Below are 25986 nucleotides of genomic sequence, written 5' to 3' on the forward strand. Positions count from 1 at the left end.
CCATCAGTGCCCATCAGTGAAGGAGAAAACATACTTATTTACAAAGATTTGAAACTGAAACAAAAAAAAAAATTTCAAAAATTTTCGGTATTTTTTTTATTTGTTTAGCAAAAAATAAAAACCGTAGAGGTGATCAAATACCACCAAAAGAAAGCTCTATATGTGGGAAAAAAATGATAAAAATTTCATGTGGGTACAGTGTAGCATGACCGCGCAATTGTCATTCAAAGTGCGACAGCGCTGAAAGCTCAAAATTGGTCTGGGCAGGAAGGTGTTTAAGTGCCCCCCCCCCCCCGGTATTGAGGTGGTTACATTTTGCAAACTGGTACATTTTCTCCTTCATTGATGTACGCTGATGAGGCAGCACTGATGGGCACTGATGAGGTAGCACTGGTGGGCACTGATAGGTGGCAGTGAAGGGCACTGATTGGTGGCAGTGAAGGGCACTAATTGGCACTGGTAGGTGACACTAATAGGCTGCACTGCTAGGTGGCACTGATTGGCACCACTGGTGAGCATTGATAAGTGGCACTGATTGCTGGCACTGTTATGCACTGGTTGGGACTGATTCGTGGCACTGTGAGCTCTGGCAGGCAGCAATAGTGGGCACAGATAAGATGGCTGTGTATCTTCTGGAACAATGTCCCTGCACAGAAGCCGGTGATCAGCTTTTGTTTCTCCTCAAGCTGTCATTGGCTGACAGCTGATCATGTGGTAAGGGACCGGATTGTGTCCGGTTGACGCAGCCTGTGACAGACCATGCTGCTACGTGTCCCTGTGGAGCGGCCCCTCCTGCACCCACCTCCACAGAGAAGCCGCCTGCGACCAGAACAGGTAAGTATGGGGATTTTTTTTCTTTACAGGCCTAGATAGATTAGGCTTAGAATGTGAGTGGGAGGAGGTTTCGAGTAAAAAAGGGCATTTCCCACGCCTCTCCAGACAGGGAGGTGATGGGAGATGGGGGTTTTCAAGTGCCCAAGGAAGTGCCCAAGGTAATTAGTCAGTATGACAACATATAAAATCACAAAACATCTTTTATTTATACACAAAAGTTTAAAAACAGAAGGAGTCTGTACTCCATAAAAGATATATATTCTACTCATAGACATATACAACCATCTGAGTTTAAATGAATGTCCATAGGTATGTGGATCAACGCGTTTCATCCAGAATAAGGGCTTCTTCAGGATCCACTTTTCAATATTAGTTACAAAGGTACATAGATTAGCAGCATATACTGACAATGTCAAACATAAATAAATATAAACTTATTCAATCAACAAAGAAAAAACATAAACCAAAAGGGGAAAAAAAAAGAAAATCTTAGCTTTTGACGTTACTTCCACTTTATAGTCATGGTAAAGGAGAATAAATACATGTTATTTATTTTTTGTGATTCCCATGAAATCCCGCCACGTGTCGCTCATCACCTTCTTACATCGGACTGTCGCTGACACTTCAGGAAACAAATTGCCGTCTATGTAGCAAGTTGGGATGTGACGTCGCTGTAAATAACTGTAAATTTCACGGAAGTCTTTAGAATTAATGAAGTAAAAAGAGCAAATGAGGCAATGAATCCATCAGGAGACGACTTCCTAGAAGTTTATGGCGTTACTGACGGCTCAATAACAATATATTGTCAAAGTTCTCCGTGAACAAAGCTCTAATGCACCCCCCCCCCCCCCAGCCGCCCCGCCCCCACTGTGCCACCTTCTTATCTCCAATCATTTCATGTCAGAAGCTTTTATAAGAACATTCTAGAATGAGTTACAGGCTTCTCTCCACAGAGCCCAGAAGACGAAGTCGACATTCAACTTTAAAGGGCAGATTTATAGAGAAGTGGATGCGGATTTTACCGAACATTCACCGATGGTGAATCAGTCACTGTCATTCAAAACGCATCCACATGCAAAAATATTCACCTGCAGAGAATGTTAGCTAAATATCACATTCACTGTATTGTAGATAACCTCATAGGTGTGTGCAGCCTATTGCATTAGGAAATTCTCCCCAAAGCAAAGAAAATAAATCAATGTAACCAGCAGTGGACGGTGTGAGTAGAGCAGAGGACGGTGTGAGTAGAGCAGAGGACGGTGTGAGTAGAGCAGTGGACGGTGTCATTGAGCAGTGGACAGTGTCGGTAGAGCAGTGGGCGGTGTCAGTAGGACAGTGGATGGTGTCGGTAGAGCAGTAGACGGTGTCAGTAGAGCAGTGGACGGTGTGAGTAGAGCAGAGGACGGTGTGAGTAGAGCAGAGGACGGTGTGAGTAGAGCAGAAGACGGTGTGAGTAGAGCAGTGGACGGTGTCATTGAGCAGTGGACAGTGTCGGTAGAGCAGTGGGCGGTGTCAGTAGGACAGTGGATGGTGTCGGTAGAGCAGTAGACGGTGTCAGTAGAGCAGTGGACGGTGTCGGTAGAGCAGAGGACGGTGTCAGTAGAGCAGTGGATGGTGTCAGTAGGACAGAGGACGGTGTCAGTAGAGCAGTGGATGGTGTCAGTAAAGCAGTGGTAGGGCAGTGGACGGTGTCATTAGAGCAGGGGACGGTGTCGGTAGAGCAGTGGACGGTGTCAGTAGAGCAGTGGATGGTGTCGGTAGAGCAGTGGACGGTGTCAGTAGAGCAGTGGACGGTGTCAGTAAAGCAGAGGATGGTGTCAGTGAAGCAGTGGACGGTGTCGGTAGAGCAGTGGTCGGTGTCGGTAGAGCAGTGGTCGGTGTCAGTAGGGCAGTGGACGGTGTCAGTAAAGCAGAGGATTGTGTCAGTAGGGCAGTGGACGGTGTCGGTAGGGCAGAGGACGGTGTCAGTAAAGCAGAGGACGGTGTCAGTAAAGCAGTGGGCGGTGTCAGTAAAGCAGTGGGCGGTGTCAGTAGAGCAGTGGGCGGTGTCAGTAGAGCAGTGGACGGTGTCAGTAGGTCAGTGGACGGTGTCAGTAGAGCAGTGGACGGTGTCAGTAGAGCAGTAGTCGGTGTCGGTAGGGCAGTGGACGGTGTCAGTAAAGCAGAGGATGGTGTCAGTAGGTCAGTGGACGGTGTCAGTAGAGCAGTGGACGGTGTCGGTAGAGCAGTGGTCAGTGTCAGTAAAGCAGAGGATGGTGTCAGTAGGGCAGTGGATGGTGTCGGTACGGCAGTGGACGGTGTCGGTAGGGCAGTGGACGGTGTCAGTAGGGCAGTGGACGGTGTCAGTAAAACAGAGGATGGTGTCAGTAAAGCAGTGGACGGTGTCAGTAGAGCAGTGGTCGGTGTTGGTAGGGCAGTGGTCGGTGTCAGTAGAGCAGTGGACGTTGTCACTAGAGCAGTGGATGGTGTCAGTAAAGCAGAGGATGGTGTCAGTGAAGCAGTGGACGGTGTCAGTAGGTCAGTGGACAGTGTCAGTAGGTCAGTGGATGGTGTCAGTAGAGCAGTGGACGGTGTCGGTAGAGCAGTGGTCGGTGTCAGTAAAGCAGAGGATGGTGTCGGTAGGGCAGTGGACGGTGTCGGTAGGGCAGTGGACGGTGTGAGTAGAGCAGTGGACGGTGTCAGTAGAGCAGTGGACGGTGTCAGTAGAGCAGTGGTCGGTGTCAGTAGAGCAGTAGTCGGTGTCGGTAGGGCAGTGGACGGTGTCAGTAAAGCAGAGGATGGTGTCAGTGGACGGTGTCATTAGAGCAGTGGACAGTGTCAGTAGAGCAGTGGACGGTGTCGGTAGAGCAGTGGTCAGTGTCAGTAAAGCAGAGGATGGTGTCAGTAGGGCAGTGGATGGTGTCAGTAGGGCAGTGGATGGTGTCGGTAGGGCAGTGGACGGTGTCGGTAGGGCAGTGGACGGTGTCAGTAGGGCAGTGGACGGTGTCAGTAAAACAGAGGATGGTGTCAGTAAAGCAGTGGACGGTGTCAGTAGAGCAGTGGTCGGTGTTGGTAGGGCAGTGGTCGGTGTCAGTAGAGCAGTGGATGGTGTCAGTAAAGCAGAGGATGGTGTCAGTGAAGCAGTGGAGGGTGTCAGTAGGTCAGTGGACAGTGTCAGTAGGTCAGTGGATGGTGTCAGTAGAGCAGTGGACGGTGTCGGTAGAGCAGTGGTCGGTGTCAGTAAAGCAGAGGATGGTGTCGGTAGGGCAGTGGACGGTGTCGGTAGGGCAGTGGACGGTGTCAGTAGAGCAGTGGACGGTGTCAGTAGAGCAGTGGACGGTGTCAGTAGAGCAGTGGTCGGTGTCAGTAGAGCAGTGGATGGTGTCAGTAGGACAGAGGATGGTGTCAGTAGAGCAGTGGATGGTGTCAGTAAAGCAGTGGTAGGGCAGTGGACGGTGTCATTAGAGCAGGGGACGGTGTCAGTAGAGCAGTGGACGGTGTCAGTAGAGCAGTGGACGGTGTCAGTAGAGCAGTGGTCGGTGTCAGTAGAGCAGTGGACGGTGTCAGTAGGGCAGTGGACGGTGTCAGTAAAACAGAGGATGGTGTCAGTAAAGCAGTGGACGGTGTCAGTAGAGCAGTGGTCGGTGTTGGTAGGGCAGTGGTCGGTGTCAGTAGAGCAGTGGACGGTGTCACTAGAGCAGTGGATGGTGTCAGTAAAGCAGAGGATGGTGTCAGTGAAGCAGTGGACGGTGTCAGTAGGTCAGTGGACAGTGTCAGTAGGTCAGTGGATGGTGTCAGTAGAGCAGTGGTCGGTGTCAGTAAAGCAGAAGATGGTGTCGGTAGGGCAGTGGACGGTGTCAGTAGAGCAGTGGACGGTGTCAGTAGAGCAGTGGTCGGTGTCAGTAGAGCAGTGGATGGTGTCAGTAGGACAGAGGATGGTGTCAGTAGAGCAGTGGATGGTGTCAGTAAAGCAGTGGTAGGGCAGTGGACGGTGTCATTAGAGCAGGGGACGGTGTCGGTAGAGCAGTGGGCGGTGTCAGTAGGGCAGAGGACGGTGTCAGTAAAGCAGTGGACGGTGTCAGCAGTTTATTTTTATTATTTCTTTACAATTATTTTGAAGGTGCCCCTTTGGGGGGCTGTTCATTCACAAACTGAAGCATAGTAAATGGGGGGGGAGAACTGGGGGGACTCGTGTGCCGCACCGGGTGATTAGGATGTGCCCAGGCACATCTGGCACACTCCATGTCTATGGATAAGCTCCTTCTTTAAATAATAATAGTTTTTCTTAAGTCAAAATATCTCTTGTTCCGGTAGCTGTGTTCTGGAATGACAACTCTTCTCGTGTCATCAGTTTTGTAGATGAAATTAGTGGCGCCATCGCTGTCCTGGCGCCGTCGCTGTCCTGGCGCCGTCGCTGTCTTGGCACCAGAAGCCTATGAGGTCTCATTCTAGAAAACACACCTCCCAGCACTGGTCTAGAATACGTCTTCAGTTCTATAGAATATAAGTCAGGTGGACTCGCTCCAGACTGCGCCACCCAAAAACAATGGCGGCCGATTGTGGGGGGAGGGGGAGAGCCCTGTGGATTCTCATCTCCGTCTTTCTCTGCTTTTGTCTCCGGATCTCAGGTGGGTCGTGATGGGAGGAGCGGTGAGACACGAGGGAAAGCCGTTCCGGATATCCTTGGACCACGTCGATGGCGGGACGGCCGCCGTGGACTCGTTCGCCATGAAGAACTGCACCCGAGGTAATTTCTGCATACGTCCCGCACAGCGATTATGTAACGTTTTCTGTGTGATGACAGAAGAACGCACTTAAGTCGTTTAATCGCTTAACCGCTCCGGAAGATTTACTCCCCCATTCATGACTAGGCCATTTTTTGCGATATAGCACTGCGTTATTTTAACTGACAATTGCGCGGTCGTGCGACGCTGTACACATATAAAATCTACCTCCCTTTTTTCCAAGATTTCTTTTGGGGGTATTTGATCACCTCGGCGTTTTTTATTTTTGCACTATAAACAAAAAAAGAGCCTCAATTCCTTTCTGATATAAAACGTTCAGTAAAAAAATCAAATGTCTTCATCAGTTGAGGCCGAAACGTTTTCTTCTACACATTTTGGGTAAAAAAAATTCCAATAAAGCGATTATTGATTGGTTTGTGTGAAAGTTATAATGTTACAAAGTGACGTCTGCTATAGATACTGGAATTTTGAATTGTTTATACTTCGTGTTCATATTTTATATATATATATATTTTTGTTATACTACTAATGCCGGTGATCAGCGACTTTTAATGGGATAGTGGGTCGGGCTATCTGACACTAACTGACGTTGGCTTGGGGGGGGCGGGGGGGGAAGGACGACACTAACTGACATCATCAGTGGCGATAATACAGTGATGAGTGATAATACTATACACTGTCACTGGGAAGGGGTTCATATCTAGGATGATCGAGGGCCTGACGTTGTTCACTGTGTGTGTTATGTTGTTATGTGGTGCATTTAATAAGTGATCCTGTTGTGTTTTCTCCCGGCTTTGCAGGGAACAACACAACAGCGAGATCGCCTTTCAGTGTACAGAGCTCCCTTCCCTGAATGACGGAGCTGATCAGCGGGTCCCGGCGATCAATCATTGGCCGGGACACACTGATCGGCTTGTGCTGTAACAAATCACAGCACAGCAGGGGGCGGCAGGCGCGCTCGTGGGCACCCCCTACCCATAAGCGATGACCACATATCAGATACGTGATCCAGCGCAGAGTATATCGCCTGCAGCAGTATATCTGCGTGGGGTGGTTGGAAACTAGTGAAGGTATATTTATTTCTGTATATTGACTTTTATAGTGGAAGGATGTAGGTTGGTAACGGTTATGATTTTGGGGGGACTCCGCTCATTCCATCTCCGGGGGGAGAATTATGGCGCAGAGTTCAGTATGGGATCCATCCTAAAGACAAGGTCCATGAAGAAATGGAAGAGCGAGTTTGGGGTGGAGGAACTTGACTGGCCTGCACAGAGTCCTGACCTCAACCTGATAGAACACCTTTGGGATGAATTACATCGGAGACTGTGAGCCAGGCCTTCTCATCCAACATCAGTGCCTGACTTCACAAATGCTCTTCTGGAAGAATGGTCAGACATTCCCATAGACACCCTCCTAAACCTTGTGCACGGCCTTCCCAGAAGAGGTGAAGCTGTTATAGCTGCAAAGGGCCAACTCAATATTGAACCCTCCGGACTAAGACTGGGATGCCATTAAAGTTCATGTGTGTGTAAAGGCAGGTGTCCCAATACTTTTGGCAATATAGTGTATGTGTTTCGGTAACGCCTTCCTCAATGTACCTACCAACAGACGTGCGCAGCACAATATGTGGAGACGTACCAGCATGCATTGTGGAGCACTGCCAAAGAATTGTGCATGCAATGCACATTAGCCCATTGTGCTGCATTACAATGCGTGTCTGTGTGCGTCGGGCGCTCTTTAGAATGACATCACAGTGCTGCTCATACATCACATACTATACCTGGGAACTTGCTGGATATTGGCAGCTTCTCATGTGCTTTACCGGCTCATCTCTGGCCTGTCACATGATAATTCACACACCGAGGGGGCAGAAGGGAGCGGCGCGGAGGAAGGGGTGTGATGAAGTTGTGGATTCCCTGTCATCCATCCTCATTGGCCACCAACAGCCCACCCATCTTCATCATCCATCCATCTTCTTCGACCACCAACGACCCTCCCATCTTCATCATCCATCCATCTTCTTCGACCACCAACGACCCTCCCATCTTCATCATCCATCCATATTCTTCGCCCAACAATGGCCAACCCTCCTATATTCATCATCCATCCATCTTTACTGGTCACCAACAACCAGCCCATCTTAATTATCTATCCATCTTCATCAACCATCTTCATTGGCCACCATCAACCCCCCCATCTTCATCAACCACCTTCAATGGCCACCATCAACCCCCCCCCCATCTTCTTCATCAACCATCTTCATTGGCCACCATCAACCCCCCCATCTTCATCAACCATCTTCATTGGCCACCATCAACCCCCCCATCTTCATCAACCATCTTCATTGGCCACCATCAACCCCCTCATCTTCATCAACCATCTTCATTGGCCACCATCAACCCCCCCCCATCTTCATCAACCATCTTCATTGGCCACCATCAACCCCCCCATCTTCATCAACCATCTTCATTGGCCACCATCAACCCCCTCATCTTCATCAACCATCTTCATTGGCCACCATCAACCCCCCCCCATCTTCATCAACCATCTTCATTGGCCACCATCAACCCCCCCCATCTTCATCAACCATCTTCATTGGCCACCATCAACCCCCTCATCTTCATCAACCATCTTCATTGGCCACCATCAACCTCCCCATCTTCATTGGCCACCATCAACCCCCCCCCAACTTCATCAACCATCTTCATTGGCCACCATCAACCCCCTCATCTTCATCAACCATCTTCATTGGCCACCATCAACCCCCCCATCTTCATTGGCCACCATCAACCCCCCCATCTTCATCAACCATCTTCATTGGCCACCATCAACCCCCCCATCTTCGTCAACCATCTTTATTGGCCACCATCAACCCCCCCATCTTCATCAACCATCTTCATTGGCCACCATCAACCCCCCCATCTTCATCAACCATCTTCATTGGCCACCATCAACCCCCATCGTCATCATCCATCCATCTTCATTGGCCACCATCAACCCCCCATCTTCATCATCCATCCATCTTCATTGGCCACCATCAACCTGCCCCCCTCCCCCCATCTTCATCATTCATCCATCTTCATCAGTCACCAACAATCCCCCCATCTTCATCAGCCACCACCAATCCCCCCATCTTCATCATCCATCTATCTTCACTCGCCACCAACAACCCCCCCATCTTCATCATCCATCCATCTTCATTGGCCACCAGCAACCCCCCATCTTCATCATCAATCCATCTTCATCAGTCACCAACAACCCCCTCATCATCATCATCTATCCATCTTCATAGGCCACCAACAACCCCCTCATCTTCATCATTCATCCATCTTCATCATTCACCAACAACCCCCCCATCTTCATCATCCATCCATCTTCATTGGCCACCAACAACCCCCCCCATCTTCATCATCAATCCATCTTCATCAGTCACCAACACCCCCCTCATCTTCATCATCCATCCATCTTCATCATTCACCAACAACCCCCCATCTTCATCATCCATCCATCTTCATTGGCCACCAACAAACCCCCATCTTCATCATCCATCTTCATCAGTCACCAACAACCCCCATCTTCATAATTCATCCATCTTCATTGGCCACCAACAACCCCCCCATCTTCATCATCCATCCATCTTCATCACCCACCGCTGGTCATTGCCCCATCTTCATCATCCATCTATCTTCACCAGCTACCACCAACCACCTCTCCCCCTACCCCTCCATCTTCATCATCCACCCATCTTCATTGGCCACCAACAACCCCCCATTTTCATCATCCATCCATCTTCATCATCTATCCATCTTCATCAGTCACCAACAACCCCCCATCTTCATCATCCATCTATCTTCATTGGCCACCAACAACCCCCCCCCCCCCCTCATCTTCATCATCCATCCATCTTCATCACCCACCACTGGTCATTGCCTCATTTTCATCATCCATCTATCTTCACCAGCTACCACCAACCACCCCTCCCCCTTCTACATCTTTTACTCATCTTCATTATCCACCACCACCCCTTCCCCCCTTCCTGTTTATCATTCACTTATTTTCATTGGCCACCACTAACCACCACCATCTATCTTCTTCATCTACACATCTTGATTGGCCACAACCAACCATCCCCTTCTTCATTACTTATTTTCCTCCCCCCTCCCCCCTAATTTTTTCATCCAACCAACTTTATTGGCCACCACTGACCACCCCCCATTTCTTCACCATCCACCCATTTTCATCACCAGCCGCTCCTTCTTCATCATCCGTCACTGAACACCACCCCTCCCTTTATCATCCAGTCATCCTCATCAGCCACCACCAACCCATCCCTCCCCCCCCATTCATCTTCTACCCATCTTTATTGGTCTAACCCCTCCCCCTCTTCCCACAGAAAAGTTCACAGTCCAGTAAGAATGCCCGCCCCCTCATCGCTGCCAGAGGAGGAGTAAGCTGCTGTGATGTCACCAGAGTGACCTAAAATCCGCAGGGAAGTGAACGGTTAAAATAAAAAGCATACATATCATAGCCGGCACGCAGATGCGTTTCGGCACACAGGCCTTGTCTACAGTGCTGCGAACAAGGCCTGCATGACGAAACGCGTCTGTGTGCAGTTTTTATCATGGTCTTATAACAACAATAGAATTGAAGACTGAATTTCCAGTGGTGCCGGCTCTTCTTTATACCTTTGTGGTTGGTTTCTGGATGTGGGAGGAACATCCTGAGCCGATCATCTGGACTAGGCGTGCCACCGGCCATCTCCTCATTTGGCTTGTAGGTTCAAAACGGTGTGATTTTGTGTTGCATAAAAAAAAGTATAGGGGGGGGGGGGTAAGGGGGCGGATTAAATGCCTGGAAGTTGACTTTGTGGGAGATGTCCCAAGCCGCCATTTTGGAATAATGAAATGTATCTGTCTGGATAATAGGGACCGGCGTGCGCATGCTGATTTGCTGACCGCCAGCACAGTGGCTAAATGCTTTTGGACAGCCCCTTTCTCCACTTTGCATCCTAATCCTCCATATTGCAGGCAACCCCATCCCCCATCTTAATGCACCGATCTTGTAATATATGCACAACTGTGACCGTACAGAATCCCATCGGGCGCCGCGGCAATGTGCAGAATGAAACGCGTCTGCCAAGGCAGTCCATATATCGGAATAAAAGACAGTAAAAGATTACAGGGACTTTTTCTTTCCTCCCAGTGACAGAAATGTGTTGCCCCCCTCCCCCTAGCGATGTCGTGCTGTGTCTTGGCTTTATGACCCGGCAGCGGTAACACCGCGGGAATTTTATATATTACGTTTTGTGGGCGGTGACAGTTCTATTGTTTTGTACCGAGAGGAATAAAAAGTTACTTTGTAATGACAGAAGACAAATAACAGCGGGGGAGGGGAGGGTGACGAATACAAATGGAGGAAACGTCACGTATCACTTCTGGGATATCTGGGGGAAAAAACGGGATAAGCGGAACGCGTTTTACGGGGGTTATTTACAAAGCGTCAGCTGTGCGAAGCAAATCGTATCACAACGGATGTTGTGTTATTCTCTTTATAAAACCTCCTTTTATGTTATTTTATCACTGAGTGTGGAGTCACTAATTCCCAGAGGATTAAAGACAAACTCCAAGTTACCATAATATGGAAATGGTGTAACCTATTCCTCAGAGGACTGGAGAGGGGAGGGGGGAGGAGGGTGTAGAGGAGGGAAGGAGGTGTGGAGAGGAGGGGTGGAGGGTGTAAAGGAGGGAAGGAGGAGTGGAGTGGAGAGGAGAAGAGGGGAGCAGGGTGTAAAGGAGGGGAGGAGAGGATTGAAGGAAGAGTAGAGAGGAGAGGGGGAAGGAGGGGAGGGGAGTTGGGTGTAGAGGAGGGAAGGAGGAGTGGAGAGGAGAAGAGGGGAGCAGGGTGTAAAGTAGGGGATGAGAGAATTGAAGGAGGAGTAGAGAGGAGAAGCGAAGGCGAGGGGAGTAGAAGCGGAGAGGAGGAGGGAGGGGAGGAGGGTGTAAGGGAGGGGAGGAGAGGATTGGAGGAGGAGTGAAGAGGGGGAGGAGAGGAGGGTGTAAAGGAGGGAAGAAGGAGTGGAGAGGAGAGGAGGGGAGGAGGGTGTAAAGGAGGGAAGGAGGAGTAGAGAAGAGGGGAGGAGGAGTGGAGAGGAGGGGAGGAGGGTGTAAGGGAGGGGAGGAGAGGATTGGAGGAGGAGTGAAGAGGGGGAGGAGAGGAGGGTGTAAAGGAGGGAAGAAGGAGTGGAGAGGAGAGGAGGGGAGGAGGGTGTAAAGGAGGGAAGGAGGAGTAGAGAAGAGGGGAGGAGGAGTGGAGAGGAGGGGAGGAGGGTGTAAGGGAGGGGAGGAGAGGATTGGAGGAGGAGTGAAGAGGGGGAGGAGAGGAGGGTGTAAAGGAGGGAAGAAGGAGTGGAGAGGAGAGGAGGGGAGGAGGGTGTAAAGGCGAGAAGGAAGAGTAGAGAGGAGGGGAGGAGAAGTGGAGAGGAGGGAAGGAGGAGTGGAGAGGAGGGGGGAGGAGTGGAGAGGAAGCCTCTCCCCCCCGCCCCTCCTTTCAGCAGTGCCGGCATTCTAGCTGTGGGCACCCAGCTGTGGCTTCACAGCCGAGCGAGAACTGTGCATGCGCGGGCCTCGCTGTGAATGGCCGGGCAATCTTCTGGGACCTGTGACGTGTCCCAGAAGATTGCAGGGAGGGAGGGGGGAGAGGTGATCTTCCTTCCAGCTCCGTGGCACCAGGGGAGGAAGGGGGAGCTGGGTGCCTCTGAAAACAGGGTACCCTCTCCCCCCCCAGAAAAAATAACATGCCAAATGTTAAACTTACAGCGGAAGTTCCATTTTTGGGTGGAACTCCGCTTTAATTATATTCCTGTATACAGGTGCCTTTGCTTACGATATAACACGATGTGATCAGCCTCACCTGATTGTGTGATATATCAATTCTGTGTGAGTTTTCAATAAACAGTTCCGGTTCTCATACAAGCTATTTACAGCTAGTTTTGTAGGGTCAGCTATAATATCTGGTTGCTATACCCAGACTGGATGAAGCTGTATACTGAATGAAGCCCTCAAGCTGGGTGCTGGATGGTTTTGTCACAGAAGGAATCCGGAATATGGTGGAATATGGATTATGGAGCAATCCGGAATATTGAGGAATCTGGAGTATGGAGGAAATCCGCAATATTGATGAATCTGCAATATTGAAAAATCCGGAATATGGAGGAATCCGGCTCCTTGTCTATCAGCTGACTGTCCATCAGTGGCGGCTGGTGCTCAGTTTTATTTGGGGGGGGAGGGGCAAACAAACCTGGCCCCTTCATTCCCCTCGTTCACTCACCTGTCGCCTGTCAGGCCGTCTGCCAGCCCCGCACTTACCCCATCCAGGTTGCAGCTTTGGCGGCTTCCCCACTGCATCTCCTCCTGAGTCCCATCTGTCGCTTCTCCTCCCAGCCAATCGGGTCTTAGGACTCCTGGCCTGATTGGCCCTGAGGAGAAGCAGGAAGAAGTTAGCGAATATTAATTTGCTAATGTCAGACAAGTGGGGGAGCTTGGGGCAAAGTGCTCTGCGCCCCGAGCCCACAGTTTTTTAAGCCAATTGGAGCCTCCGGCTCTAATCACATGCTTAATAAAAAAACAAACCCACATTGAAATCCATGGGTCCGGCGCCCTGCATGGAGATTAGGGGCCGGGCGCATGGATTTGGGGGAGGAGGGGCGCCATAATGGAAAGGCCGCCACTGCTGTCCAGTGACTCTGCAACGCGACGGACGCAACAAATGAAGCGGCGTTAGCATGTGATGTACATATCAAGTGAAGTGGAGAGATGATCTTCTCTATAACAACATTTTCCAGTCATTGTAAACAGAGGTCTCTCCGCCGCTCTGGGAAATAAATGCAAACTTCCACTTCTCTTCAATCCTCCCCCCGACACGGACGGGGCGTAATGAAATCCATTGTTTGTTTCCTGCCTCTGACGTTATTTCTTCATATTTATAGCGGGGAGAAGAGTGCGTTTTGTTGAACGCCTCGTTAATTGCGAGTTGGCAGACGATAAAACAAAAATGTGGAAGTGTCCATCTAATTTAATCTCAGACGATTAAGAGCTCCCAGAAGCCGCGGAGAGCGAGATGTAGCCACCATTCCAGCCAATCCAGAGGGATCCAGTTAATTACATTTTAGCAAAATTTCTCCATTGATTCATTTTAATTCTGAGATGGATCTTTTATGTGCAGCCGCGTGAGGCGACTAAGTCAGGTAATAACCCGGCGTGACTCGAGAACGCCGACGACTTCTTTAATAATAAAAAGTGATGTACAGACTCAGCGAGAGTCATAGGCGGGTTGGGGGACAGCGGCGGCGTGCAAAGAATTGCGTCGATCGGTTTGAGCTCGTGAAAGAGAACGCAGAGAGAGAGAAAACTCTTCAGAAACCGTCGTCAGAACTCCTGACTGTCTGCAGACGCGGCTGATTTCCTGCGTTCCGTGAATCGGTCAGCATTTTCGCGCTTTATATCTGCTTCTCTCTTCAATGGAGCCTCTGCTGAAATATATATAGACCGCCATCACCCTCCACACCCCCGGCTGTCAGAATTCCTGATCAGCAAATGTCTGAAGGCAGTGATGGGAAAGTATGGAAGCCCTTGGATTGACAGTAATGAATTCGTTCATGGTTTCCTTTATAGCTGAACTCTGGTGAAAATGGAAATGAAAAGTACCCCCCCCCCTCCCCCCTACTGCAGGGATTAAATGTTAATTTTAGTCTAGAGTAGGGGTCTCCGAACTTTTCAGCCCGAAGGCCACATTGTAGATTTTACAAATATTTGTGGGCCGCCAAAAATCTGTTATTTACAAATGAATGAGATTAAATTAATCCCATCAGAGCCTTTCCACACATCTGTGTCCCCATCAGAGTCTTTCCACACATCTGTGTCCCCATCAGAGCCTTTCCTCACATATGTGTCCCATCAGAGCCTTTCCACACATCTGTGTCCCCATCAGAGCCTTTCCACACATCTGTGTCCCCATCAGAGCCTTTCCACACATCTGTGTCCCCATCAGAACCTTTCCACACATCTGTGTCCCCATCAGAGCCTTTCCACACATCTGTGTCCCCATCAGAGCCTTTCCTCACATATGTGTCCCGAATCAGAGCCTTTCCTCACATATGTGTCCCCATCAGAGCCTTTCCACACATCTGTGTCCCCATCAGAGCCTTCCCTCACATCTGTGTCCCCATCAGAGCCTTTCCACACATCTGTGTCCCCATCAGAGCCTTTCCTCACATATGTGTCCCCATCAGAGCCTTTCCACACATCTGTGTCCCCATCAGAGCCTTCCCTCACATCTGTGTCCCCATCAGATCCTTTCCTCACATCTGTGTCCCCATCAGAGCCTTTCCTCACATATGTGTCCCCATCAGAGCCTTTCCACACATCTGTGTCCCCATCAGAGCCTTTCGACACATCTGTGTCCCCATCAGATCCTTTCCTCACATCTGTGTCCCCATCAGAGCCTTTCCTCACATCTGTGTCCCTATCAGAGCCTTCCCTCACATCTGTGTCCCCATCAGAGCCTTCCCTCACATCTGTGTCCCCATCAGAGCCTTTCCTCACATCTGTGTCCCCATCAGATCCTTTCCTCACATCTGTGTCCCCATCAGAGCCTTCACTCACATCTGTGTCCCCATCAGAGCCTTTCCTCACATCTGTGTCCCCATCAGAGCCTTTCCTCACATCTGTGTCCCCATCAGAGCCTTTCCTCACATCTGTGTCCCCATCAGAGCCTTTCCACACATCTGTGTCCCCATCAGAGCCTTTCCACACATCTGTGTCCCCATCAGAGCCTTTCCTCACATATGTGTCCCCATCAGAGCCTTTCCACACATCTGTGTCCCCATCAGAGCCTTTCCTCACATCTGTGTCCCCATCAGAGCCTTTCCACACATCTGTGTCCCCATCAGAGCCTTTCCACACATCTGTGTCCCCATCAGAGCCTTTCCACACATCTGGGTCCCCATCAGAGTCTTTCCACACATCTGTGTCCCCATCAGAGCCTTTCCTCACATCTGTGTCCCCATCAGAGCCTTTCCTCACATCTATGTCCCCATCAGAGCATTTCCTCACATCTGTGTCCCCATCAGAGCCTTTCCTCACATCTATGTCCCCATCAGAGCATTTCCTCACATCTGTGTCCCCATCAGATCCTTTCCTCACATCTGTGTCCCCATCAGAGCCTTCCCTCACATCTGTGTCCCCATCAGAGCCTTTCCTCACATCTGTGTCCCCATCAGATCCTTTCCTCACATCTGTGTCCCTATCAGAGCCTTCCCTCACATCTGTGTCCCCATCAGAGCCTTTCCTCACATCTGTGTCCCCATCAGAGCCTTTCCACACATCTGTGTCCCCATCAGAGCCTTTCCTCACATCTGTGTCCCCATCAGAGCCTTTCCACACATCTGTGTCCCCATCAGAGCCTTTCCACACACCTGTGTCCCCATCAGAGCCTTTCCTCACATCTGTGTCCCCATCAGAGCCTTTCCACACATCTGTGTCCCCATCAGAGCCTTTCCACACATCTGTGTCCCCATTAGAGCCTTTCCACACATCTGGGTCCCCATCAGAGTCTTTCCACACATCTGTGTCCCCATCAGAGCCTTTCCTCACATCTGTGTCCCCATCAGAGCCTTTCCTCACATCTATGTCCCCATCAGAGCATTTCCTCACATCTGTGTCCCCATCAGAGCCTTTCCTCACATCTATGTCCCCATCAGAGCATTTCCTCACATCTGTGTCCCCATCAGATCCTTTCCTCACATCTGTGTCCCCATCAGAGCCTTCCCTCACATCTGTGTCCCCATCAGAGCCTTTCCTCACATCTGTGTCCCCATCAGATCCTTTCCTCACATCTGTGTCCCTATCAGAGCCTTCCCTCACATCTGTGTCCCCATCAGAGCCTTTCCTCACATCTGTGTCCCCATCAGAGCCTTTCCACACATCTGTGTCCCCATCAGAGCCTTTCCTCACATCTGTGTCCCCATCAGAGCCTTTCCACACATCTGTGTCCCCATCAGAGCCTTTCCACACATCTGTGTCCCCATCAGAGCCTTTCCTCACATCTGTGTCCCCATCAGAGCCTTTCCACACATCTGTGTCCCCATCAGAGCCTTTCCACACATCTGTGTCCCCATCAGAGCCTTTCCTCACATCTGTGTCCCCATCAGAGCCTTTCCACACATCTGTGTCCCCATCAGAGCCTTTCCACACATCTGTGTCCCCATCAGAGCCTTTCCACACATCTGGGTCCCCATCAGAGTCTTTCCACACATCTGTGTCCCCATCAGAGCCTTTCCTCACATCTGTGTCCCCATCAGAGCCTTTCCTCACATCTATGTCCCCATCAGAGCATTTCCTCACATCTGTGTCCCCATCAGAGCCTTTCCTCACATATATGTCCCCATCAGAGCATTTCCTCACATCTGTGTCCCCATCAGATCCTTTCCTCACATCTGTGTCCCCATCAGAGCCTTCCCTCACATCTGTGTCCCCATCAGAGCCTTTCCTCACATCTGTGTCCCCATCAGATCCTTTCCTCACATCTGTGTCCCTATCAGAGCCTTCCCTCACATCTGTGTCCCCATCAGAGCCTTTCCTCACATCTGTGTCCCCATCAGAGCCTTTCCACACATCTGTGTCCCCATCAGAGCCTTTCCACACATCTGTGTCCCCATCAGAGCCTTTCCACACATCTGTGTCCCCATCAGAGCCTTTCCTCACATATGTGTCCCCATCAGAGCCTTTCCACACATCTGTGTCCCCATCAGAGCCTTTCCACACATCTGGGTCCCCATCAGAGTCTTTCCACACATCTGTGTCCCCATCAGAGCCTTTCCTCACATCTGTGTCCCCATCAGAGCCTTTCCTCACATCTATGTCCCCATCAGAGCATTTCCTCACATCTGTGTCCCCATCAGAGCCTTTCCTCACATCTATGTCCCCATCAGAGCCTTTCCTCACATCTGTGTCCCCATCAGAGCCTTTCCACACATCTGTGTCCCTATCAGAGCCTTCCCTCACATCTGTGTCCCCATCAGAGCCTTTCCACACATCTGTGTCCCCATCAGAGCCTTTCCTCACATATGTGTCCCCATCAGAGCCTTTCCACACATCTGTGTCCCCATCAGAGCCTTTCCACACATCTGGGTCCCCATCAGAGTCTTTCCACACATCTGTGTCCCCATCAGAGCCTTTCCTCACATCTGTGTCCCCATCAGAGCCTTTCCTCACATCTATGTCCCCATCAGAGCATTTCCTCACATCTGTGTCCCCATCAGAGCCTTTCCTCACATCTATGTCCCCATCAGAGCATTTCCTCACATCTGTGTCCCCATCAGATCCTTTCCTCACATCTGTGTCCCCATCAGAGCCTTCCCTCACATCTGTGTCCCCATCAGAGCCTTTCCTCACATCTGTGTCCCCATCAGATCCTTTCCTCACATCTGTGTCCCTATCAGAGCCTTCCCTCACATCTGTGTCCCCATCAGAGCCTTTCCTCACATCTGTGTCCCCATCAGAGCCTTTCCACACATCTGTGTCCCCATCAGAGCCTTTCCTCACATCTGTGTCCCCATCAGAGCCTTTCCACACATCTGTGTCCCCATCAGAGCCTTTCCACACACCTGTGTCCCCATCAGAGCCTTTCCTCACATCTGTGTCCCCATCAGAGCCTTTCCACACATCTGTGTCCCCATCAGAGCCTTTCCACACATCTGTGTCCCCATCAGAGCCTTTCCACACATCTGGGTCCCCATCAGAGTCTTTCCACACATCTGTGTCCCCATCAGAGCCTTTCCTCACATCTGTGTCCCCATCAGAGCCTTTCCTCACATCTATGTCCCCATCAGAGCATTTCCTCACATCTGTGTCCCCATCAGAGCCTTTCCTCACATCTATGTCCCCATCAGAGCATTTCCTCACATCTGTGTCCCCATCAGATCCTTTCCTCACATCTGTGTCCCCATCAGAGCCTTCCCTCACATCTGTGTCCCCATCAGAGCCTTTCCTCACATCTGTGTCCCCATCAGATCCTTTCCTCACATCTGTGTCCCTATCAGAGCCTTCCCTCACATCTGTGTCCCCATCAGAGCCTTTCCTCACATCTGTGTCCCCATCAGAGCCTTTCCACACATCTGTGTCCCCATCAGAGCCTTTCCTCACATCTGTGTCCCCATCAGAGCCTTTCCACACATCTGTGTCCCCATCAGAGCCTTTCCACACATCTGTGTCCCCATCAGAGCCTTTCCTCACATCTGTGTCCCCATCAGAGCCTTTCCACACATCTGTGTCCCCATCAGAGCCTTTCCACACATCTGTGTCCCCATCAGAGCCTTTCCTCACATCTGTGTCCCCATCAGAGCCTTTCCACACATCTGTGTCCCCATCAGAGCCTTTCCACACATCTGTGTCCCCATCAGAGCCTTTCCACACATCTGGGTCCCCATCAGAGTCTTTCCACACATCTGTGTCCCCATCAGAGCCTTTCCTCACATCTGTGTCCCCATCAGAGCCTTTCCTCACATCTATGTCCCCATCAGAGCATTTCCTCACATCTGTGTCCCCATCAGAGCCTTTCCTCACATATATGTCCCCATCAGAGCATTTCCTCACATCTGTGTCCCCATCAGATCCTTTCCTCACATCTGTGTCCCCATCAGAGCCTTCCCTCACATCTGTGTCCCCATCAGAGCCTTTCCTCACATCTGTGTCCCCATCAGATCCTTTCCTCACATCTGTGTCCCTATCAGAGCCTTCCCTCACATCTGTGTCCCCATCAGAGCCTTTCCTCACATCTGTGTCCCCATCAGAGCCTTTCCACACATCTGTGTCCCCATCAGAGCCTTTCCACACATCTGTGTCCCCATCAGAGCCTTTCCACACATCTGTGTCCCCATCAGAGCCTTTCCTCACATATGTGTCCCCATCAGAGCCTTTCCACACATCTGTGTCCCCATCAGAGCCTTTCCTCACATCTGTGTCCCCATCAGAGCCTTTCCACACATCTGTGTCCCCATCAGAGCCTTTCCACACATCTGGGTCCCCATCAGAGTCTTTCCACACATCTGTGTCCCCATCAGAGCCTTTCCTCACATCTGTGTCCCCATCAGAGCCTTTCCTCACATCTATGTCCCCATCAGAGCATTTCCTCACATCTGTGTCCCCATCAGAGCCTTTCCTCACATCTATGTCCCCATCAGAGCATTTCCTCACATCTGTGTCCCCATCAGATCCTTTCCTCACATCTGTGTCCCCATCAGAGCCTTTCCTCATATCTGTGTCCACATCAGAGCCTTTCCTCACATCTGTGTCCCCATCAGAGCCTTTCCTCATATCTGTGTCCCCATCAGAGCCTTTCCACACATCTGTGTCCCCATCAGAGCCTTTCCTCACATCTGTGTCCCCATCAGAGCCTTTCCACACATCTGTGTCCCCATCAGAGCCTTTCCACACATCTGTGTCCCCATCAGAGCCTTTCCACACATCTGTGTCCCCATCAGAGCCTTTCCACACATCTGTGTCCCCATCAGAGCCTTTCCTCACATCTGTGTCCCCATCAGAGCCTTTCCTCATGCTGGTTTAAACTGTCATCCCAGCTGGAGAAGTTCTGTGGTCCTTATCTTATAGGTGTGCTGACAATGATGCCAAAATGATCCGGCTTTTGAAGACAAGGTAGCCCCTTCCCTACAATTGAAGATGTGGTGCTGAGTGACCGATTGCCAGGCTCAAGCGCTGTCCCATGGGAGGCCGGTGATGTCCTTAAGCCTATTCACATTCCGTCTTTCAGAAAGTCGGTATTTTCATGGGAACGTGATTGGAGAATGTGGAGTAGGTATTAAAACACCATTAAAGATTCTAAAAAAAAAAAGTCTTTATTCACAAAGCTTTAAAATGTTACCATACATATAAAAGATTGTAATCAGTGGTTATCTGCATCATATAAGTTACCATCAACAAAGATGTCTTCAATGTCAGCCTGAAAAACCTCAACGTGTTTCAACTTATAGAGAATCTTCATCAGGAGGTACATAGTATATTTGAAAGGTAAATATACATAGGTACCAATAGCATACACCAAAGACAATTACAAAGAGAGAAGTAACACATCTCATCTGATCTGGTTTTTAGTGCTTCCTTTGGATTTTTCAGACCATAAATGATAGAAAGGATCAGATCTAAGTGCTCACTGCATGTTTATTAAAGTTAAAAATGTGTCCAAACTACTCACATTTCAGCAGTTTGGTAGAGGCATAAAAAACACACAACCGTGTGTCCAACAGATTCCGAAGGGTAGCAGCGGGTGACGTCATATGTAGCCTTCCCCCGTACGCGTTACGTTCCTGTGAACTTCTTCAGTGGGGCGTGTTTCAACTCCTAGAGAGTCTTCATCAGGAGTTAAACAGTATAGTCTGAAATGTAAAATACACATAAGTGCCAACAGCTTACACCGAAAACAATTACAAAGAGAGAAATAACAATTACCAACTCCTACATAAAAAGGTACTTACACAAAACCCAATGATACATTGGTAAAAAGGGAGAAAATCCAAAAGAAGCACTAAAAACTAGATCAGATGAGATGTGTTACTTCTCTCTTTGTAATTGTCTTTGGTGTATGCTATTGGTATTTATGTATATTTACCTTTGAAGTATACTATGTACCTCCTGATGAAGACTCTCTATAAGTTGAAACACGTTGAGGTTTTTCAGGCTGACATTGAAGACATTTTTGTCGATGGTAACTTATATATGATGCAGATAACCACTGATTACAATCTTTTATATGTATGGTAACATTTTAAAGCTTTGTGAATAAAGACTTTTTTTTTTAGAACTTTTAATGGTGTTTTAATACCTACTCCACATTCTTCACTCACATTCCCATGAATATACCGACTTTCTTAAACACAGAATGTTAATAGGCTTAATGACATCACCGGCTTCCCATGGGACAGGGCTTGAGCCTGGCAATGGGTCACTCAGGCACTACACCTCCTAATGAAGACTCTCTAGAAGTTGAAACACGTTGAGGCTTTTTCAGGCTTCATTGATGGAACTTACATATGATGCAGATAACCACCAATTACAATCTTTTATATGTATGGTAACATTTTAAAGCTTTGTGAATAAAGACATTTTTTTTTTAGAATTTTTAGTGGTGTTTTAATACCTACTCCACATCCTCCAATCACCTCCTTCAATCACAAAGAAATGTTTTTTTTTAAATAATATTTTATAGTCTTTTGGTACCTAAAATTTTTTTTTTTAAAAGTCCCATTCCAGGAACTATTTATATTTTGGTTAAGATTAAGCATCAGTATTACTATTCATAGGAACTCAGGGGGGCTCCAGCAGAGCTATGAGGTTGCCTGTAGCAACATAAATCTTAGCTTGGCTCCCACCTGAAGCTTTATTGTCACTTTTTTGTTGCCAACTCTTAAGGTTTGGATAAATGTTGAAGAAACTTTGACACTCATTCCTGTGAGTGCCGGGAATGTACCCCCAGCCTTTATAAGCATACAGGCAACTCGGGCAACTTCAATCCATGGCGCCATGCAATGTTTCATGACAGACGTGGAAGGTTTGTGAAACCACCCTCCTCCATTTCCAAGATGGTGCCACAGAGTCTGGGGCAGGTGTTAATTGTTCAGGTCTGACGGCTAAAGTTTTACTTTGTCATCTAATTGGCAGGGAAAAAAAATCTATTAAACATTATTTATGGGTGATAAACAGGGGCCGTTTTTAAGGCAGGGCAAAAGGGGCAGCTGCCCTGGGCCCCATCATTGTAGTGGGGCCCAAAACAGCTGCCTCATACTTTCCAACTATCCCAGTTTAAATTCCCTTATCCCTTGAAGTTTAAGTCCCGTGCTGTGTCCTGATAGCTCAGTATAAACTTCTGCTGCTGCTGCTGCCCAGCTCTGCCCTATTGCCATGTACAGATGACTCACCTGCAGCCCCTGGCTTTACATGTAAATAACCTGCATTGATATGTAAATAGTGACGGCATTAATATGTAAATATTAGTGGACCGTAAAATTGATATGTAAAGAGAGGAGGCATTCATATGTATATCATGTCCCCCTGAGGTTACATCCACCATTACTTCTGCTGAATGCTGCCCGCTGGGGAGGTAAAGGATCATGCTCGAAAGTCGTGCCTACAATTGTGGTCATTAAGCCGAATATCAGCCTGTTCTGCAAAAGTAAGCAAATTGGAGGAGGAACCCTTCTTCAAAATAACATGGTGCCACAGCACCCTGAATTTTGGTGCATATGAATACGCAGGCAGGCAGTGTGGAGATGATGTGCTGTAACCTTTAGCAACCAATTAGTGAGCAGTAATGCTGTGCATTAACCTCTTGCAACCAATCAGTGAGCAGTAATGGTGTGCAGTAACCTCTAGCAACCAATCAGTGAGCAGTAATGGTGTGCAGTAACCTCTAGCAACCAATTAGTGAGCAGTAATGGTGTGCAGTAACCTCTAACAACCAATTAGTGAGTGGTATATAAATGTTCAGTAACCTCCAGCAATCAATTAGTGAGCAGTAATGGTGTGCAGTAACCTCTAGCAACCAATTAGTGAGCGGTAATGGTGTGCAGTAACCTCTAACAACCAATTAGTGAGTGGTATATAGATGTTCAGTAACCTCTAGCAATCAATCAGTGAGCAGTAATGGTGTGCAGTAACCTCTAGCAACCAATTAGTGAGCAGTAATGGTGTGCAGTAACCTCTAACAACCAATTAGTGAGTGGTATATAGATGTTCAGTAACCTCTAGCAATCAATCAGTGAGCAGTATTGATGTACAGTAATCTCTAGCAACCAATAAACAAGCAGGAGTCATGTGCTGTAACCTCTAGAAAATAACAGTGAGCCATAATGTGGGCTGTAACCTCTAGCAGCCAGTCAGTAAGCGGAAATGATACACTGTAACCTCTGGCAACCAATCACAATCACTGCCTGATCTGAATCAGTAAACTGATTTTGAGTCTAGCTGCTATTTATTGTATGTCTCAAAGCATGTGGAGAGCGGAATTGCGTGGAAGAGGGGGCCCAAGAACACGTTTGCCCTGGGTCCAGTCAATATTAAAGACGGCCCTGGTGATAAATGGTATCAAAGTTCCGCACCCAGCGTTAGGGGTGGTTGTTGGGGTCTTTGATGGCCTCTTAGGGATTTCTGTGGCTTCCTCATGTGCAGTGATGGAAGTTTTCCGATCCGGTTTTCATTGTCCATCCAGATAACAGCTGAGCTCTTGACTTATGAATGTTTTCTTCCTGTGATACTAATGAAGATTGCTGTTCCCCCTGCAGGAGACCCCCCTGGGGGGAGAATGACTTTGGATGGTTCCTTCCACTGCAGGAGCGGGATGGAGATTAAACTGTCTCAGGTCTGCGATTTCATAGCGGACTGCGAGGAGGAGGAGGATGAAGGAGATCTTTGCCGTGAGTATTTTCCTGTAGCGGCGCGCTCTCAGCTCTCTACGAATGGGAAGCCGTAGCTCAGGACCCTTCGCCGTTCCCCATAGACGCTTCCCGGGAAGAGGACGGGTTGTAGATTCTAGAAGATAAACTCTTCTGGGTTGTTTTTTTTTTCCAGGAGATCAACAATCTTTTCTCAAAATAACATTGCCGGTGAGATCTCGCGCTCAACATTGAAGTAGAACTATAAAACCACATATGTGAAGTAGCAGGGCCACACATAGGGGGGTCTGGGTGACATTGGGGGGGGGGGGCTTTATAATTATTTTTTGGGGACAAAGTAGCACAGCAGGCTGTGGCTGCAGACATTTAAAATTAATCCCCCCCCGGGCCCCATCAGCTTTACAGAGGGGACCCCAGAGCAGAGAGGGGGACTTTCAGACCCCTTTCACACTGGGGTGTTTTTCAGGTGCTTTAGCGTTAAAAAAAGCGCCTGTAAAGCGCCTGAAAGAAGCCGCAACTGTAATCCCAATGTAAAAGCCCCGAGTGCTTTCACACTGAGGCGCTGCGCTGGCAGGGCGTCAAAAAAAGTCCTGCAAGCAGCTTCTTTGCAGCGCTTTTGGAGCGGTGAATACAACGCTCCTAAGGCGCCCCTTCCCATTGAAATCAATGGGAAGCGCCAGTAAAACTCCTGAAAAGCGCTATTGGCAGCAGCAGCGTTTTGTGGGAGCTTTTAACCCTTTATTTGGCCACTAGCAGGGGTTAAAAGCGCCCCAATAACGCTCGAAAAACGCTGGTAAAGTGCTGCTTGTTTAAGCGGCGATTTACGAGCGTTTTTCGGGCGCTGCCATTGTGAAAGGGCTCTGAAAGCACTCGGGGCTTTCACATTGAGATTGCAGATGAGGCTTCTTTCAAGCGCTTTACAAGTGCTTTTTTTAACGCTAAAGCGCCTGAAAAACGCCCCAGTGTGAAAGGGGTCTTAAAGCATTTTTTGGCACGGAAGGCCCAATACAGCCGGCTGCAGCTCCCGACAGTTAGAGTAGAGTCCCGGCTTGCCCTTGGATAACTTTACCCGGCGGATCGATACAGGAAGAGGAGGAAGAAGTTAGCAGCCGGTTCTGGTGGCAAGCAAGGAAAAGGAACTGGCTGTAGAGGTTTGCATGAGTTTTTATTGCCAATCCTCCCCCCCCCCCCCCCCCCGGGGGGGAGATATTTTTGCTTCTAGGGGTAGGAGATGTTATTTTTTGCCTTGAAGGGAAAGTTGTCCTTGCTGCTTTGGAGTGGTGGTTACTTTTGCTTCCTCGGGGGGAAGGTTATGATTAGGAACGGTTTTCATTGGAGGTTGTAAAAACTCTCTGGGGCTCATTATTGGCTGAGACACTTGCTGGTGGGTATTCAGGGCCGGTGCAAGGATTTTTGTCTACTTAGGTCAGTGTTTCTCAAATCCAGTCCTCAGGCCCCCCCAACAGGTCATGTTTTCAGGATTTCCCTCAGATGAAACGGCTGTGGTAATTGCTAAGGCAGTGAAACTGATCAAATCACCTGTGAAAAATAATGGAAAACCTGAAAACATGACCTGTTGGGGGGGCCTGAGGACTGGATTTGAGAAACACTGACTTAGGTGAAGGTGCATTTTGACTCTTGACAGAGATCACTGCTCTCTCTCATCGGGAGCAGTGATCTCTGTCATGTGAGGTATAGCTCCTCCCCCCCTACAGTTAGAATCACTCCCTAGGACACACTTAACCCCTTCACTGCCCCCCCCTAGTGGTTAACCCCTTCACTGCCAGTGTCATTTACACAGTAATCGGTGCATTCTTATAGCAGTGATCGCAGTATAAATGACAATGGTCCCAAAATAGTGTGTCCGCCATAATGTCGCAGCCCAGATAAAAGTCGCAGATCGCCGCCATTACTAATAAAAAAAAAATCATAATAAAAATGCTATAAGTCTATCCGCCTATTTTGTAGACG

At 49.0% G+C, this 25986-nt stretch overlaps 1 protein-coding gene across 1 annotated transcript in view; it reads left to right on the forward strand.

Annotated features, from left to right (window-relative positions):
- Nucleotides 1-25986, forward strand: part of LOC143986919 (ALK tyrosine kinase receptor-like) — a gene marked incomplete at both ends in the record, with an annotated part of 240164 nt that overhangs the window by 86086 nt on the left and 128092 nt on the right. The window contains 2 exon segments of the mRNA XM_077485327.1: nt 5442-5560; nt 23905-24036. Coding sequence (XP_077341453.1) covers nt 5442-5560; nt 23905-24036 — 251 coding nt within the window.

Source organism: Lithobates pipiens, unplaced genomic scaffold (genome assembly GCF_037356315.1).
Source record: "Lithobates pipiens isolate NorthernLeopardFrog02 unplaced genomic scaffold, aLitPip1_a1.2 Scaffold_18, whole genome shotgun sequence".
NCBI classification, from domain to species: Eukaryota; Metazoa; Chordata; class Amphibia; order Anura; family Ranidae; genus Lithobates; species Lithobates pipiens.